This window comes from Symsagittifera roscoffensis, chromosome 5 (assembly GCF_963678635.1).
Source record: "Symsagittifera roscoffensis chromosome 5, txSymRosc1.1, whole genome shotgun sequence".
NCBI lineage: Eukaryota > Metazoa > Xenacoelomorpha > Acoela > Convolutidae > Symsagittifera > Symsagittifera roscoffensis.
In genome coordinates this window covers 7560042-7577822 of record NC_087066.1, presented here as the reverse complement: position 1 = coordinate 7577822, position 17781 = coordinate 7560042, and the positions used below count along the sequence as shown (strand labels likewise).

The 17781-nt window shown below is 34.3% G+C and overlaps 1 protein-coding gene across 1 annotated transcript; it reads right to left on the bottom strand.

Moving 5' to 3' along the window:
* Positions 1–561: 561 nt before the first annotated feature.
* LOC134845778 (uncharacterized) lies at positions 562–14923 on the bottom strand. The gene is made up of 4 exons (XM_063862859.1): positions 14354–14923; positions 2182–2358; positions 1550–1734; positions 562–953 (listed from the first exon to the last, which is right to left on the bottom strand). Exons 1-4 carry the CDS (start codon positions 14727–14729, stop codon positions 762–764), a joined length of 930 nt encoding a protein of 309 aa, XP_063718929.1. The 5' UTR covers positions 14730–14923; the 3' UTR covers positions 562–761.
* Between the last annotated feature and the right edge of the window lie 2858 nt (positions 14924–17781).

Sequence of the window (17781 nt, the reverse complement as noted above, 5' to 3'; positions counted from 1 at the left end):
TTTTTTCTTCAGACAAATTTCGACTTTTTAACTAGCCATTTTTGACGGAATTTTTTTTCATATCATTCGAAAGGTATTGTTGTCCTCAGCTCAAATTTGAAAAGATATTTCACCTGTGATTAATTTTTGTAAAGTTACGGATGTTTAAAGATTGCCACTTTGGCCAATTTGGGACAATTAACGCGCGATATATTTCGCGCTATTAACGTGTAAGCGGAGATTTAATCCATCTTAGAAATCGTTCCAAATTGGTTAAAAGCAGCCTATTTGCCATAATTGATTTGTTACAAGGAGCGAAATCTATCCTTTTGTACTTTATATTCCGTGTGGGGGGATTATTTTTATAAAAGTTTTCAAATTTTAGAATTTTTTTTTCCATTTTGTTTTATTTCATTGAACTTTTTAATGTTATTACTGCTCCATAAACCCTATAAGGCAGTCGGAACATTCAGGGCTTTGCCCTGATACGAGCAGTCTTGTTAAATTTTGTTTGCCGTCGTAACCCTGCCGTTAATTGGCAGTCGCTTTTGGTAGCGTGTTATAGGTTATAGGTTATGAATGTAAATCTCAAAACCATGTTAATTTTATCTGCTAGTAATCATTTGTAACTTTCTAAATTTCGTTTTCTAAGTGAGGTTGACGTTGCATAAGCAGTATATCGTATTGATGAAGTGTAGAAGTGTCGGTAATCTATCTGTAGGGGCCTTCGTTTTGAAGAAGCGTATAGGCAATGGGTTGGAGGGGGGTTGGGGGTGTTGGATCTATCTAGTGGCGACAGAGGGTGCCGTTCTGTGCTTCCTCTGGATGGTTCTGTTGGCGATGAATGTGGCGAATAGCGCAACGGAGATGAGGAGAGGGATGGAGTTGAAACCCAGCATCACCCACAACATGTACGAGGCGAACTCCTTCTCCACTACGAAACAGACGTCCGAACCAGCCTCCAATTCGATGACCTATAGATAATTAAACATTGAAACTTTCGAAAACTTGGTAATCAATTCTCGCTTTTTTTCAGTTTCCCAAGAAATTTAAACATTTTCAGCACCAGTGTCCAAGTTGATGACCTAATATTTTTTAAAAAATGATGGGATGGTTGTGTTAATGATGTTCCAAAACCGTTGATATCTTTTTGCAACCAAAATTGCCCGAAATTTTAAAATTTTAAAACTTAGGAAAAGTGCAGTCAAAAAAGTTTTGGAATTATCCAGGAGTGCTCGTTGCATCAACTAGCCGTTGTATAGATAAAATTACCTTCTTTTGGGAGCCAAAATTTGTTAAATCTTGATTTTAATCACAGTTTTTTTGCCAAGGGTTTGCCAGTTTTTTGTTGAGGAAAAAATTGAGGTCCGTTTAAATAAAAACTATTTCAAAAGCAGCAAAAATGCAGTTTTTTTTGTTTCACAAACTTTTTCTGGAGCCGCACTATTCAAAAAATTAATCAAAACTTTTTTCTTATTTTTCTACAAAACGTTCAAAATTTTAAACTCAATCCATTAATAGACCATACAGTCATTAAGAGTATGTTTGACAGACTGCTCCGATAACTTACCTTAATGACGTCTTCCATGGCGGATGTTCCGAGCAGTGCAGCCAGCAGACAGAGTATCCACTGGACAATAGACATGAACACACTAGCTCCGTAGATGAATTTCTCAAAGCGGAAGTTGTACTCCAGCACGCGCAGAACTTCAGACAGCAGGTATAAAATGACGAACACCAGAGAAGCCACAATTGCTGTCGCAACCACGAGAGGGTTTTTCTCATCAATTCCCCCCTACATTTTCTGTCTTCAATAATACCACGCTCAAGCTGCAAACTTTAAAACAATTTTTTTTTAAAAATAATCCAGGCACTTCGGTGCAGTAGGGGTGGGGGTGATGGTAGGGGAGGGAGCTTCAGCTCTTTTTTTCCCTGTAGCCTTTTTTATCCAATTTTCTAGCTTGATATACAAAATCTAAATGCACTGAAGTTGGAAAAAAATATGTCGTAGTTTTGAACCAATGAGCTTCAAAAAGTTCACTAAATTGACAAGTTTTTACTTAAGCTCCTAACTTTTGGCATAGCGTGATTCAAAGATCTCCCAAATTTTTCCAAAACGACAACTTTATACTTAAGCTCCTAACTTCTGGCACATTTGGTAAGCTTTTCTGCTAAAATACACGGCCTTGAAATGAGAAATACCCGTCATCAGAATGGCCTCAGTTCGTTCCATGTCAGTTCGCACGGGTGAGGTGACGAGACCCGATTCCCCCCACCTACACCTGACCATGTCAGGGAAGGAGGAGTTGTGATAGAAGCTCTGGTCGCAAGAGCGAAACAACCCCACGAATGCTTTCATCCGGTACACCATTTGAAAATCTGCTCATTTCATTGGCGTAGGTTAGTTGATCAGTAATCATTCGGAGTGCATCAATTGAGCGACCATTTCTGTTCGCTAGCTTTTAAGAATTTGCCACTGACAATTTCACTGCTCTGCAGTTTTTAGTGTTATAGCTCTTTAGGTCTGCATTTTTTATTTCATGGTATTTTTTAGACTGATCCCTACTTCCAGAAAATTTTCCAGGCCGGAAATTTTCGAGGCAGGAATGAGAATTTATTGTGATGAAGGTTTTTTTTCCAGTTTTCCGAGGGTTTCTCGCTTGATTGTTGTAACATTTTGGTTGACTTGAAAAATTTTTTGACAAAAAGGTTTTCAAAACACCCTTTCGAGACCTTGTCGGTATCTTAGAACAGGATAATTGACAGAACACTTGGTAGATTACAAGTTTGACTGATGAACATTGGCTTCAGTTCATCATTCTAATGCCGAAGGTCAACTCATTTCAGTTCATCATTTCAATGCCGAAGCTCAACCCATTTCAGTTCATCAATTTAATGCCGAAGCTCAACCCTCTTCAGTTCATCATTTTAATGCCGAAGCTCTAAACAAAACTAATGCCGAAAGCTCAACCCAATTGTTTAATAAACTTTAAGAACTCAAATAAGTTTGTCAGCAATAATTTCGATCAAAAATTAAGCTTCTTTACCTTAACTCCGGAACAATTGTTAAAAAGTAAAAATCGTTACTGTGCAGTTACCACAGAATACTCCAACCACGCTAACTAAAGCAAAAACAACTTGAACTTAAGTTTTTTCAAAAAGAATATTGGGATTTTTTGAAGTATTTCTACTGTTTTTGACCAGCAAATGAGAAAGTAATATCCCAAATGCAATAAGCATCAAGACGGGGAGTAAAATTGTTTAATTCCGAAGCTCAATCGGTAAAAATAGTCTAAATAACGGAGCCATTGACACCAGTTTATCTCGACTTTCTGAAAAAAAATTAGAATACTTTTTCGAGTCGGAACCAAAACTAAAGATATCCGGCTGCTGAAAACTAACACAGAATGTTCCGGCCAACTTTTGACAAAAATCCAAAATAACGAATTTTTCATTAATGCCAAAAAAACACTTTTTTTTAAAAAATCGAAATTTTCTAGTAATTTTTTTTCTAAAAACTGAAATTTAATAAAGACAGAATGCATGAAATATCTCTAACAATACTTATTTTAACGTAACAAGTAGAAGGCCAGGTTTTCAATCAGTTTTTGCGTAAGTTGTTCTGAAAAAGGAAAAAAGTCCTACCAGTTTTTCGACACTGAGAGAACTTTGCTAAAACTTTTTTTGTGTTATAAGTCCTGACCAATTTGTTAAGTGACACCAATATTTTCAAGTTATTACTGCTCCATAGACCTTAAAAAGCAGTCGGAACATTCAGGGCTTCGCCCTGATACGAGCAGCCTAGTTTACTTTATCATCAGAATTTGGCACATTTTTTGCTTAGTTATTGCAAAAAGATTAGATTCAATAACTTAAAAATTGATGAAAGGAGAGATGACTCATAAACACGTGTTTTTGAAAACTCTGCTAGAACAAATTGTGAAATCGCCCCCATCTGATAATTCGTACTATCTCATTGCAAGAAAATAGATAAAAATTAGACAATCTCGAGGCGCTCCTAGCGAGTCCTCCGATTTTTTTTATTTTCAATATAGCTGTTCACGCCATAGGTTTTCGAAGCATTCTTTTCTATAAATGCGACCTCCTAAACTTAAGTTGAAAATCCACTCTCAAACATGTTGAACGAACTGTAAGTGATTATTGGTGAAAACGTTTCCTGATTACAATTTACCACCAAAATATTCCACTTAACTGATAAAGAAATCTAATCCTCCGCCTACTTCTGTATATAATTAGACAGTACTTTGTATTCCACTCAAAACAGATTTCTTTTCTTGGATGCAAATTGAAAGAAAGAATAAATTTTATCTCTCTTTTTTTTCTATTAACTTTGCTAGAAGTATGGCTTTATAAACTCATGGTAATTTTATAGATTTATTTGGACTGAAATGCATCACCTAAATTAGAATTTGGGAGCGAGGCACCAAATCTACTATAGGAGGGATTTGGACTGTTTTCTAATTTATTTTTTCCTTTGATCTGTCTCTACTCTGTGCATATATTCAGGGGGGTGGATTTTAAATCAACTAAACAATAATGGGTGAGGCTAAACCTAATTATAGTGAAAATATTGCAATACTTTTCAGTCTAGGTAGCTGTTGACGACGAATGAAAAAATGAATAAGGTGGTAAGTTGGGATCAAAACGTACAACATACAGAAGGTTATTCGAACAAGCAACATGAACTAAAAACCTGCCCGAATTGAAGTGCTCCATTTGAAGGTCAAAACAGCAGTCCTCTTTTTTATTACAGCAGTATTCTTATAATTGAAACACTAAGATCATACAAAGACAAGTCTCATTTATGCTCATCATGAATTTAAACTTATCTATTTTTTGGCTGTACTGGTTCCTTGATGGAAAAATGAAAAAAAAAACGTAAATTTTCCCCTAACTTCCACGTCACACAATGTTTTAATTGTGCGTCCATACACGCACATTTTAAAGAAATTCAAGCACTTTTTTGAAGAATGCAAGCACTAGTCAACCAAAATTGGCACTTTCGAGCCCCTTAGTTTTAGCAAAAGTGTCTTGATTTTGAGTTCAATTTATCAATATCTGTTTGATAGTAAAAAAAAATTCAGTAGAAGATTGTTGGTTTCAAAGTTCAAACTAGAACCACACAGAGCTAAATGTTTTTCAATACTTTTTTCGGAAGTCGGAAAAAAACCTCTTGTCCTATTTTTTTTGAGATGCTACAGCAAACGAGAATACTGGCAAAAACAATTGGGACTCACCAAAATCTGTAAAAAATGGCTTACAAAAATAAAAATTCCGACAAATTTCTATGATTTAAGGCTGGTTTTAGTCAAGGCCTCAAAAAACGCAGCAAGACTCATGTGAAGCTCGATGAGCATTGGATTGGAAAACTTAGACAACAAACAGTCAAAAAGAGTTAAAAACTAAACAAAATTGGGAGAAAAACGAGAATAGGTGGCTGCATGATTATCCGACCAAAAGTATTTCAAATTTTAAAGTTTTTATAAAAAAGATTTTAAGTTATTGGGACCGAGAGAGGGAGGTTAGCGTACATTGCCTGTTAATAGCAAAATACAAGCAGGTGGTGGCCTTGATTGTCCCATATTCGCATTTTCATTGCGCCAAATTTTTAAAGTAAAATTTTCAGTCAAAAATTGTTTTAATTTTGGCTTAGATCATTATCATCTTTCAAGTGGTTTCACAATTATAATGTCGGAACTATCAAAATTACAATTTCAATTTAATTGCACTCTAGTGTGAAGTTTAATAAGTTTATTGCATTTCAAGATCTCGGACACAAAAATGAGCGGCTCCGGCTGGAAACTAATAAGACCGTTGAAACACTTGCATTTTCAGTAAAAAAAAGAAAGTAAACATTTTTTGGAGGTAAAATCGAAAATAATGCGCCGTTTTTTCTACTTCTGTGAACTTTAATCTGAGCTCCTGTTGCAATTTCTTTAAAAAAGTCTCTTCAAATTTTCAATCCAGCGCATTTTCAATAACATGGGACTTGTAGGATGCTAATGCATGTGATCATTTAGTTTTATTATTATAATCAAAATACAATAAAAGACAAAAGTTTAGATCTATCCTTTTCAAATTGTTTTGAAAATACTTTTTTTTGAAACTGTGAATTTGAACGAACCCATTCCACCTCACAAACACTGGATTTTTGTTTCGACTTTCTTAATGAAAGTAACGAAATGTTTGTGCTCGGGGTGGTTTTTTGTCTTTTTAACTAGCCATTTTTGACGGAACTTTTTTTTACATCAATCAAAAAGTTTTGTTGTTTCGAGCAGGTTTTATTTTACCTGCAATCATTTCTATAAAAAGTTAAGGGGGCTTAAATATTGCAATTTTGACCACTTTAGGCGGTTAACGCGCAATATTTTTTGATGCGCAATATTACCGCGTAAGCGGAGATTTAATCCGTCTTAGAAATCGTTCCAAATTGATTGAAGAAATCTGATTTGCCATAAACCATTGGTTTGATGCTAGGAGCAAAATCTATCTTTTTGTACTTTATATGGCGTGAGGAGGGATGATTTTTACAAAAAAACTCAAAAAAAATCATGGTTACTTTACCTTTAGTTTTTTTTGTGCTATTACTGCTCGATAGATCTTAAACGGCAGTCGGAACCTTCGGGGCTTCGTCCTAATTTGAGCAATCTTATTTTATCTTAAAAAAATGACTTACCGCTTACCGACAAACAAAACCTCCGACAAATGGTTAACAGTATTCATTGATTTTCACTGGCCTAAACTGACTCGGTAATTGAGCCACTGAAATCTAAATGGAGTCAAACAAAGTTTTGCATATAGGTTTTTTCGACACTGAACAATTTTAACTTTTTCTGATTTCTGAAAAAAATATTACACCACATCATTTAATTTTTCAAAAAATCCTAATGGTAAAAAAGGACCGATTATCTTCAATAATTTGGTGTTTTTTATCTTTCAATTTTCATCAATTTGATTGTCGTTTTTTGATTTTCAAAAAACTTCTTTGATTGACACCATTTTTGACGATGTTAAATTGTAAACTGAGATGATTAGATCAATAGGTTATTTGATGAGAGTTGAAGTTGAAAAAGAGAGCTTAGAAAATTATAATCGATCTTCTAAACTAAAACTTTAGGTGCAGTTTCTTTAAAAAAATTGAGCTCCATTGAAAATTAAATTTTGAAAGTAAATTCAGATTGTAACAAAAAACACAAAAGTTTGTATACATAGGACACGCATAGAATCTATTGCAAATTTATTACTCGGTTTTTAAAAAAAATAAATGACGGAATGTGTTTGCTCGAGGTAGTTTTTTTCTCCAGAAAAAGTTGGACTTTTTAACTAGAAATTTTTGAATAAGTTTTGTATAAAACGTGCAAAAAATTGATACCAGAGGCTTAAAATTAGAAAAACCGCCAGTGATTAATTTTTGAAAGTAGAAGAACTCTGGATTTGGGACTACTTTGATGACTATAATTCATTTTGAGATAACCAACGCGCACGACTTTCTTTATACATTTGAAGCTTTAGCGTCGAGTTAAATCACTCCAAAATATAGTGAGGCAAGCAGTTTGTTATAAATATAACGTTACCAACCGCGAAACATTTAGTTTAGTCTGAAAATAAAATGTGGGGGGATAAAACTAAAAACTTAAAAATTACGCTTTAGCATTAAAGCTTTTGATCGACGTTAGAGGGCAGTTGTAGCATTCAAAGTCTCGCCCTGATACCAGCAATCTTGCTTATTTTTCTTGAGGATTATTTTTATAGAACTAGCAGGTCCAACAAAACAGTTTGTTGCTTAGCCAGTGCTGTTTTTCATGTGTTTCATTAATCAGTGATCGGTTCGTTTGAAGCCGTTGTCTCAAATGAAGCCGTTGCCATTGAAGTCAATAAAATATGTTATTTCAAATAGACTTTTCAAGAAGAACTGAAACCATTGCAACCTTCAAAGACTGACGTGAAAAACACTTAAGAAACAGACGAAAATGACAGCAGCTCGATTTAGAGCGCAGCGCAGGACTTAAACATCGATTAATTTTTCATTCAGTTTGGTTGCATAATTCATCCCGGTGGAGATTCATCCAGAGATTGATGCAGAAACATTGAAATATGTGATCACTTGAAGCTTCTTAATAAACCGAAAAAAGTGATTTTTGATTTTCGAGAACAGTTCAAACTATAGAAATATCTATCGCCGATGATGAAGATAAAAAAAACCCTATTTTAACATCCTGTAAAAAACTCTTGGATAGGTTCGGATTTCAAACATTTAACTTTACGGAAGGAAAACTGAAGACGATCGAATCTTCGCAACTATTCCTTCTTATTCAGAAAGAAAGTAAAACAAATGTAGTTCAGAAAGTGAAAAAATATATATTTTTTTCAAAAATGGAGTTCAATAATTCTTAACGCTGATTATAATCCTGAATGAGTTTTAATGTTTTCAAGTGCCTGTCACGCAGTTATCTTAATCACGCAGCTGTCATGCAGATAATCCTTGAGTCAGAGGATTAGAAGATGTTGAGGCAGAGGAAACGGAAGGGGGGAGGGGGAGGGTGAATTATTGAGACGATGAATGAATGTTGGAAATTTTTGATTGTTCTGTTAGGCGAAGCATCTTACCGCATACAGAAGTACATGTATACTTTTTAAATTTCGTTTCACTTTATTTTTAAAAGTATTTTTAAAAAGTAAGTACATATAATCAAGTTGATGAACCAGTTCAAATTGATTTCCCTCCTGAATTTTTGAAGCCTTAGGACAAAAACATTGGTCAATTTGACCTATAAGATACAAAAGAATTTTTTGCTTTTATTTCGCATATAAAATACTTTTAAAATGCTTATAATGACATCGTAACACAGTTTCTTTTTTTAAATACCATATGAGGTGCCATCTGAGACGTATACGCTTTGAGTTCTCATGCTTGTTTCGTTCAATTGTAAACGGGGGTATTGTGGCGTTGTAAAAGGGGATAAATGTCAATTTTGACACACCTGCTTCCAAAAATAGATTCCCCCTTTTTTGATTGAACACATATGACCACTTTCCAGCCCTCCCACTGTGGAAGTTTTCTTTCTATTGTGTAGTTCCAAAAAGGAATGATTGTAAATCTTTTGGATAAGTGAGCCGAATACACGAAAAGCCGAAAAAACGTCCTTAATTTTTATTTGATACAATAAGCTGACCAGCATTCAATCTAAATTTCATTATCATTCTAAAATTAGTTTTTGTCCAGGAGTGAACAAGAAAAATTTCAAATTTGACGGCGTGTTCAAGTATATAAATAAACACTATCAAATTTCTATATGATAAGAAAAGTGATTAGAACACGAATCATTTAGAGGAACAAAGATTTGTTTTCCTTATTTGATGAAATTAGGAATTTTCTCTAATGCCGTCGGAAATCTCCACTAGTTTTTATAGATTTTTTTCCTTTTTAAAAAGGAAATAGGAATCCTTTTAAACTATAATAGTCTCAAAACGTAAACATGATCTTTAAAACAAATTTTTGACAATTTTTGTCGAGTTTAATTCAGAAGCCGGTCTAGAAATCTATGGTCAACGAGAGAAAAAGAAAAAATTAACAGATTCGCATGTTGTTTTTGCAGTTTTGATCCTGGTTGTTGTTGTCACAATATGACTTCGCCAAAAAAGAAACGGGAAGGTTTTATGTAATATGTGCGAGAACTGTTCACCGAATGGATTTTTGGATGAAGTAATTATTGTTGTGTTGCACAAAACTTTTTTTTTTCAATTTTTCGTTTTTTCTTCTTTTTTCTTTTATCATTCACATAATTAAATCATTGGGCCCATGTGAACAATCCTCCACCTAAAATTAAAGGGGCAATTTCAAGGCCTAAGGAACTACGTTAGAAAAACTACTGACCGAAAAACCTTACTTTCAACCAAATGAACAATCTCCCTCCTACACTGAATTAGGGGGGAATACTGTTCACTTGGCCCAATCATCCTTTTATCGAAGTCAGAAATGAAGATCATCTATAGAACCTTAATTTTGTTTTAAAAATGACGCAATTATGGTTCAGTTTTTATTTATATAGGTCAGAGTTACGGTCAGAATTGTCTCACGATAGGATAAATTGCACACCTACTAGCAATCTCCCCCTTACTTTCTTTCAAAAGGGGTTGTTAAATAGATTAAACTGGTCAAATTTTTTCAAACTGAAAGACTAGGAAACTGAAAAAAAAACCAATTCAACAAGCCGAATGTTTTTTTTTTGCTACGCAAATAGTCACTTTTTTATGCAATTGTTACGTAATTCTGATGTAATTTACGTTATTCTGAAATAATTTCGGCTGCAAGATAAGGCGATTGGTTGAACAGCCGCAAAAAAAACCGTGAGGAGTTTTTGACCAATCAGAATGCAGCAAAGTCATAATTAAACTGTTCTTTTGCTAATTGTAGTGACTGTTGAAGAAAGTGCGGAATATTTATGCTTGGGGTGATTTTTGATCCGTCAAATGTCGGCTCTTTAACTAAGCATTTTTGACAAACCAAGCAATTTTGACAGACTAAGCAATCCTAGCTGGAATTCATATTTAAACCGATTTTCTACCTGTGATCATTTCTCACAAAGCTATAATGGTTCAAAACTGGACTAGTTTGACGACTATTATTCAAATTGGGGTAACTAACGCGCGATAAATTTTTTCTCGTGAAGCGTCAAAAAATTCTTTCAGAGTGATTTGAGGCATACAATTTGCTTTTAATTACCACACGTAAGTTTCTTTCCTTGAATTTTGCATTAGTTTTTGGGCGGATAAAATGAAGAAAATTTTTTCTCATCTTTTTTTTTCGAATTTTGTGTAAGACTTTTTAAAAGCATGAAGTTGTTGCTAAACTGTTTTAAACCTCTCTTCTGGAGATGACTTTGTACATCAATTAGTTCTTTTAACTGTTCGTTGAAAAGTGGGGATGCGAGTGGTGCTTTTTTTTGAGCAATTTGATGCTGCTTTTTTCAAAGAACTTCAATGGTGCATAGTGATAAAAAATCAATGAAGAAGTGGGAGCAACTAATGTAAGAATACACACTCTTGCTGGAAAAAGATTTTCAAAAAATTTCTGTTGTTGAACTTCGGTTCATTTTCGATTCGATCTTTTTGTTTGTGTTACTTTCAAAAACTGTAATTTTTTCAAATCTTTGAAATCTTTTTTGAAGTAACTATTGTAACTGGTATAATTAATCAACAAATTCAACACACTTTTGACCAGATAATTCAAATCTGGTTGCTAAATTTGTCAATAAGCAATTTCGAACTATAAAAGATGGTTGAAACCGACGATGCTGGAGTTCTTTTCGCAGAACTGAATTGGATCGTTTAAAAAAATACCAATCCAAAAAATTGGAAAAAAAATTGAAAACAGTTTCGTTTTTCTCAGATTTTAAAAGACTGATTGTTAAGTGCATGGGAGGACGGTCGACAGAATTTATGAGTACGGTCGACAGAATTTTTGAAAGTCCGCACTCCCCCCCCCCCCCCCCCCTCTCGATAAAAACCTTTCTAAATCCGCCTCTGATTAGGTAAGATTAAATTAGCAAATGTTCGACCGATCATCAAATCAGCAAAATTAAAATGGTCACTAAAAAACTCTAGTGCCAATTAATTTACTGTTTGTATTTTCAGAACAAAAACTTTAAAAACCAGCTGAAAAAAATGGTATTCTAAAAAAGAAATTAGAAATACAGTCGCTGATTTTCGTGAGTTTGTTGGTTTGTAAAAAATGTCTATTAGGTCGTGCGCACATTTTTTCAATTTTTGACAAACGCTATCATAAATATTGAACTAATCTGGCTCAAAATAATGATGGTAAATAAGTGGAGTCTAAATAATTTGCTAACAGACGTTTGTTTTTTATACTGCCCCTGAGGATTACCTAAAAGAGGATTAAAAAAATCAATTCTTTGATTTCAAAGGGCAGTCAGACTATTCAAAATTTTGGCATGATACGATTAGTCTTGTGTTTTGATTGAAAAAAAAAACGTTTCAGAAGAACAAAGCTGGAAACAAGTGGCTGGAAACCGTAATTTAGAAATTTGATACCACAATTAAAAATTCCCATTTTGTTGCCGAAGAAGAAGATGAGATTCGAACGTTATTTTTCATTATTGCTGGAATTAACGCCAGACCAGTAAATTTGCAAAATTTGAAAAAATTCGAAAAATATTTACAAAAAAATATTTTGAAAACTTTTTGAATATTTCTTATTTATCTCCTAACACCACGGGTAAAAACGACACAATTTGGAAAAGTACTGATTTTCTCTAAATCTCTAAATCTGTGGTCGGAACTTTCTGTCCTACTCTCAGAGCAACCGGCCATTCTTGTTGTGAGAGCCATTTTGCTGAAATTTAATCTGGGCACGCGGTCAAGTGTGTTTCAAATGTCAATTATGGAAATGGATTTTAGTTAGCTAATTTACCCGCATTCCCTCCGACAATTTCCTGTTTTTAGAAATAGTGGATGAGTAAGTTCCGCTTTATGAGGAAAAATCTATCTGTCTGACGTTTTCTTTTCAGGTCCATTAGATTGGAAAATTCCGCGAGCAGACAAGAATGAAAGAAACCTTACCTCTGTCTATCATTTTTGAAGCCCTAAACTATTTTTCTATATTAACCCGTCAAATACAGCATGAAGAAAGTGGGCTTTTGTAAGGGGATGGGTTTTCAATTGTAATGTGCGCCCGGTTTGACGGGTATTTCAGTGTTAATTTCATCAACGAGAACAATGATAACATTGAACTTGTCAGCCGAAAAATGAGATACAGCAAACCGAAAAATAATGAGAAACTTTGAACTGAACGCAGACTTTGAACTGAACTTTGAACTGAACGCAAGATAATTCATGCACTGTCAAAAAATAACCAATACTCAAATTTCTCGGAGAAGGTACAAACTTAAGCTGACTATTTCCAACAAAATGGATCTACTTAACAATTCTCGTTTCAGAAAGGGGAGATTGTTAAGTTTAAGTGCATGGGAGGACGGTCGACAGAATTTATGAGTACGGTCGACAGAATTTTTGAAAGTCCGCACTCCCCCCCCCCCCCCCTCTCGATAAAAATCTAAATCCGCCTCTGATTAGGTAAGATTAAATTAGCAAATGTTCGACCGATCATCAAATCAGCAAAATTAAAATGGTCACTAAAAAACTCTAGTGCCAATTAATTTACTGTTTGTATTTTCAGGGGGATTCTTTAATACTTTAATATATGCCATAGGAGGGGGGGGGGGGGATTGTTTAGCTGATCGAACATTTTTTTTCTATCGACTAGTCGTTTCAATTCTCAGTGAAAATTTGAAGCCCTTGCTTTTTACAAGGCCTTACTTTTTCTGCAGATTTCTGCTATGCAGATATACATTTAGATAAATAGTTCGTGTTAGGAGCGGATTCAGGAGAATGCCACACCCCCGCTTCCTCAAGGATTCGACCAAAAAAAAGAAGTGGGTCAAAACGTTCCAAACAATGCCTAAAAATGGCCTTTTTGGCCTGTTTTTGTTTCAAAAATTGCCAGCGGCGCAAAGTTTTTTTTCCAAAATAAGGTCAGCTTACTGCTTTGGGAAAGTTCGTATATCAATTTTGTCAATGTTTTGTCAAATATGGTCATTTTGGGCTTCGGTAAGGCTCAAAAGATTCAAAACAGCTGATAACAAAATTTTGTGAACACCACTCTCTACTTCATTAAAAAATGTTCTCTGGTTTTCATTATTGAAACAATGGCAAAATATTCGGGGCAGTTCTTGCAAAAACTGGACTTCGAATGATTTTTGGGAGCTTCAAAAGGATTTCAGGTGAATGAGAGCTCGCTTGCTGATTTTCTACAAATTTTGCCAATTTACATCTGCAAAGTAACTGCTCAAAAGCCGCCTTCCATTATTTTAAATCCCTCAAAAAAGAAGATTTGTCTGACTCTGAGAAGTCTGGTGTCTTTGAAGCGCCCTTGAAGGCATAAATTTAAAAAAAATTTTCATTCAAATGTTAGAAAGAAAAAGAGACCTTTCAATTTGAGCGAAAATCTTATTGCAGAATAAAAGCAAAGATTGGAAAAGATTAACTTTTTATTTGAAGGGAGTTGGGTCGATCTTCTCAATGCTGGTTAGCTCCATCCCCTTTTTTCTACACTTTTTTTAAATACTGTGAACAAAACCGAGTCTGCCAAGATCTAGCGAGTATCGATTCCAAACACTTGGTTAATCCAAAAAAAAAGAATAAAAATGTTCTGAAAGCTGTAAAAACATTGACGTTGTAAATGAATTTTTTGTGCTTTAGCAGATGTTGAGCTTCTATGATTAAAACTCCCGGCTATTTCTTATTATTGCTTTGTCTTTAAAACTGACCAATTAACCTTGAATTGCGGTACTTTCATCCCCGGGTTGCACCGTTGTACTTTCTGTCTCGTCCTGAGTCGTGTTTTGACGCGGAAACAAGCTTTCAATAGTCGGAAGAATCGCAGGCGCGAACTCACAAGTCTTCTTGTACGAATCCGATTCGTTCAGGAAAACGCTCTCAATAATTGAGAGATTATTTTGGGCGATATTAGTCACGTTTGCAGGTGAGAAGGAGAAATTAGCCCGGGTGAGGGCTTGGGTTAAACCACAGGTATTGTTGCAGTTGCTGTCTCCCAAAACCCATCGTGATGTAAAGGCAGTGTAAATGCATATGAATTGGGACATAACTTGGAAAACTAACACAAAATAGGCGAGGAACGTTGGTTTGAGCATGCTTGTTTGTTTATTTTTATGTTGGTTATATTAGAAAAATGTGTAAGAATTGTTTCCAAAACAGAGGTTACTAAAGATGATATTATTATACAAACAGCGATCAAAAACTATGATGCGAAGCATAAAAATTTGAAAGTAAGTTGTTGTATGTTTTTTCTATGAGTCTAAGTTATTCGTTATATGGGCGGCTCTCCAATATGGCTCATTGAAACAAACTAGCTAGCTCGTGAATGAACTTCGCATGCGCATTTTGAAAAGTTGAACCGTTCAAATTGAATGAATAATCAATTACATAAAAGATTGATAAAGTAGCAAATAAAAGTGCAAGTGAAAAAAATGGTTGTGCCTCGTTTAATCTGACCTGTTCACTTTTACTTATAAGAGTTGTTCAGATTTTACAATCAATCGTTCTTTTGAAAAAGACGTTTGAAAGATTTCGTTATGACCTGGTTTTTTAAAGCGAGATGAAGATGGCTAACCCTGAGCAAAGAACGAGCCCTGTTCAAAATGTTACTCGTCATAATGGTTAAACGACACCATTAGAAAGTGGTGCACTTTTTCAATTTCAACCTCAAAAATTCGAAATCAATTCGAGGTTCATCGAATCAGTTTTTATCCTTAATTAGGCGGACATGCAAGAAATACAAAAATGGCATAAGTGACTGCCATACACTCGCGAATTAACCAAACGGGAAGTCTTGCATTTTGCTTTATGTAACATTCAGGCATACGTATATTTCCCAATGATTTCATTTTAAAAACAGCCCGCTTTCATGCAGGTAGCAGAGAACGTCCCAAACACAATTATTGCGGTAAGAAAACTGTAAAATTTTTGAATATATTTTTTTTCAGATATCTTGCGAAAGAACTGTTGTAAGAAATGAACATTTTTTAAGTGCCATTCAAAAAATTTCTAATTATGTCGATACAACTGTTGTCAATTGAGCTTAGTTCATTAAATTTCATCGCAATTGTAAAATTCTATCATGACTTCACGCAAAAAAAACGACACTCATTTAGAAACAAAAACTGTTTTTCTAGAATTTTTTAAATGGTTTTGGTCCAACATTCTGTGATCCAACTCTCTAATCAATGTCCTATTTTCGAAAAAAGGATGAAACATTAGGGCTTTTTGTAGCATCTGAAAGAAACAAATGTCCTGACACCAACTATATTTATGTAAGGCCAATTTGTGAAAAATTATTGAGCAAAATATGTCGTGCCTTATTACCGCATAAACAGTCATCTAATCCGGCTAAAAACTGTTTCATCAATTACATCATTTTGTAATGGCTTTTTTGGTACTTTTAGGGTCGCAAACTTAAAAAAAATTGAAGGAGTTTATACAAAAAGAAATCTGCTCATTGAGATCAAAATTTTTTACTCAAATTTAAATTTAAATCCAGCTTTTTAAGCAAAATTTTTTTTCAAATTTTACTTTAAACACAGCTGCTCGCATCAGTGCAAAACACAGCGTTTCTACTACCCCTTGACGTCTGAGCAATAAAATTCGATAGTTTGTTATCTTTTAAAATTTTGAAGTCTATGCACCATTGAAATCCACCATACGCTATGCAAAAAAATGAGGTGACGCAATTAGTGTCTAGTATTGAATTAAAAACTACAGATAGCAGGAAAACTGAAAATATTTGTGAGCTGAATTAAATGGCCGCAAAAGCAAATAAGATGGCACAATAATTCTCCCAAATTAGAAATTTTTTGAAACGCATAATCAAACAAACTTTGGCAACAGGTTTAAACTTTTTTTAAAAATGAACTCAGATCATATATACTTTTCAGATGGCGTAGAAATTTTCAGTTCAAAAATAATTAGTCTAAAAGTCACAATTTTGTGTCTGTACGTTCCTGGATTCCAGAGGCAAGTCTTTAAACATGTTCAAGTTTTGTCGCAACGATCAAAGAAATTGAAAAAACAAAAGAAGCACAAAGGGAGCGTCCTTTTTGCGGAATCCGCTTACGTTTCCCAAAAAGCACACTTTGGCCTCGTAGAGAACAAATCACAAACGAAGAAAAAAACAATTGTACGCTTTTACTTGGAATTTGTTTTATATATAGTCTCATAAACTACGCAAAAAGCTGTTAATACTCAAAACCAATTCTGAAGAGAAAAAAATCATACCGAGAACAAATATTCCATTTTCTTTTCGAAAGTCGAAATGAACGTGTAATTTTAAATCTGTTTAAAAATGGCTTTGAGTATAAACAGCTTTTCGCGTATTTTATGAGACCATCTATAAAAAGGTTCCAGGTAAAAGCGTACAATTATTTTTTTTGTTTTCGTTTGTGATTTTTTTCTCTACGAGGCCAAACTGTGCTTTTTGGGAAATGTCAGCGGATTCCACAAATAGGACCCTCCTTTGTGCTTCTTTTGTTCTTTCTATTTCTTTGATTGTTCCGACAAAATTTGAACATGTTTAAAGACTTGCCTCTGGAATCCAGGAACATACATGCAGACACAAAACTGTGCGCCTATACAGTGCACAGTTTGACCTCCTAATTTGTTTTCGTTTTTGACATAAAAAATTAGTTTTATTCGAGCTACTTAGATTTAATTCCAAAGTTTCAGAATGTTTAATCAATTAAATTATCAATTTATAAAGGAGCAAAATCAATTTTTCAAGCTTTATTTGCAAATGTGATTTTTTTATGAGTTGACTTGTTAAAACTTCATATTTCTCGGCGGCGAATTGGGTGATAAAGTCTTCTCAATTCAATCAACTGCGGTTGTGTAAGGCTTTTATCACGCCGACACAAGTTCGTTTAATCGCCACTTGTGAATGAAAATAGATAATTTAAAGTAAAGGTATAGGAAAATTTATTGGTAGGTATGTGAAAATTTAAATAAAAGTAAATTTAAGAGAAGAGAATTAAAAATAAAAAAAAACATTTTAGATAGCCGCCATCAAAGAGTTGCAGTTAAATGCAGTTTACAGGAACGGACTTTTGTCCTCATGATTTGACTCTTCACCATATTTAAATCCCTGTCCACATGACATCCAATCTCGGATGACAAACCGAAAGGTATTCTGAA

Coding starts and splice junctions, on each gene's coding strand:
- LOC134845778 (XM_063862859.1), bottom strand. CDS start 14,729: ATGCTCAAACCAACGTTCCTCGCCTATTTTGTGTTAGTTTTCCAAGTT. Junction 2,359..14,353: donor TGAAAGTACCGCAATTCAAG/GTTAATTGGTCA, acceptor TGAAATGAGCAG/ATTTTCAAATGGTGTACCGG. Junction 954..1,549: donor CCATGGAAGACGTCATTAAG/GTAAGTTATCGG, acceptor AATTATCTATAG/GTCATCGAATTGGAGGCTGG.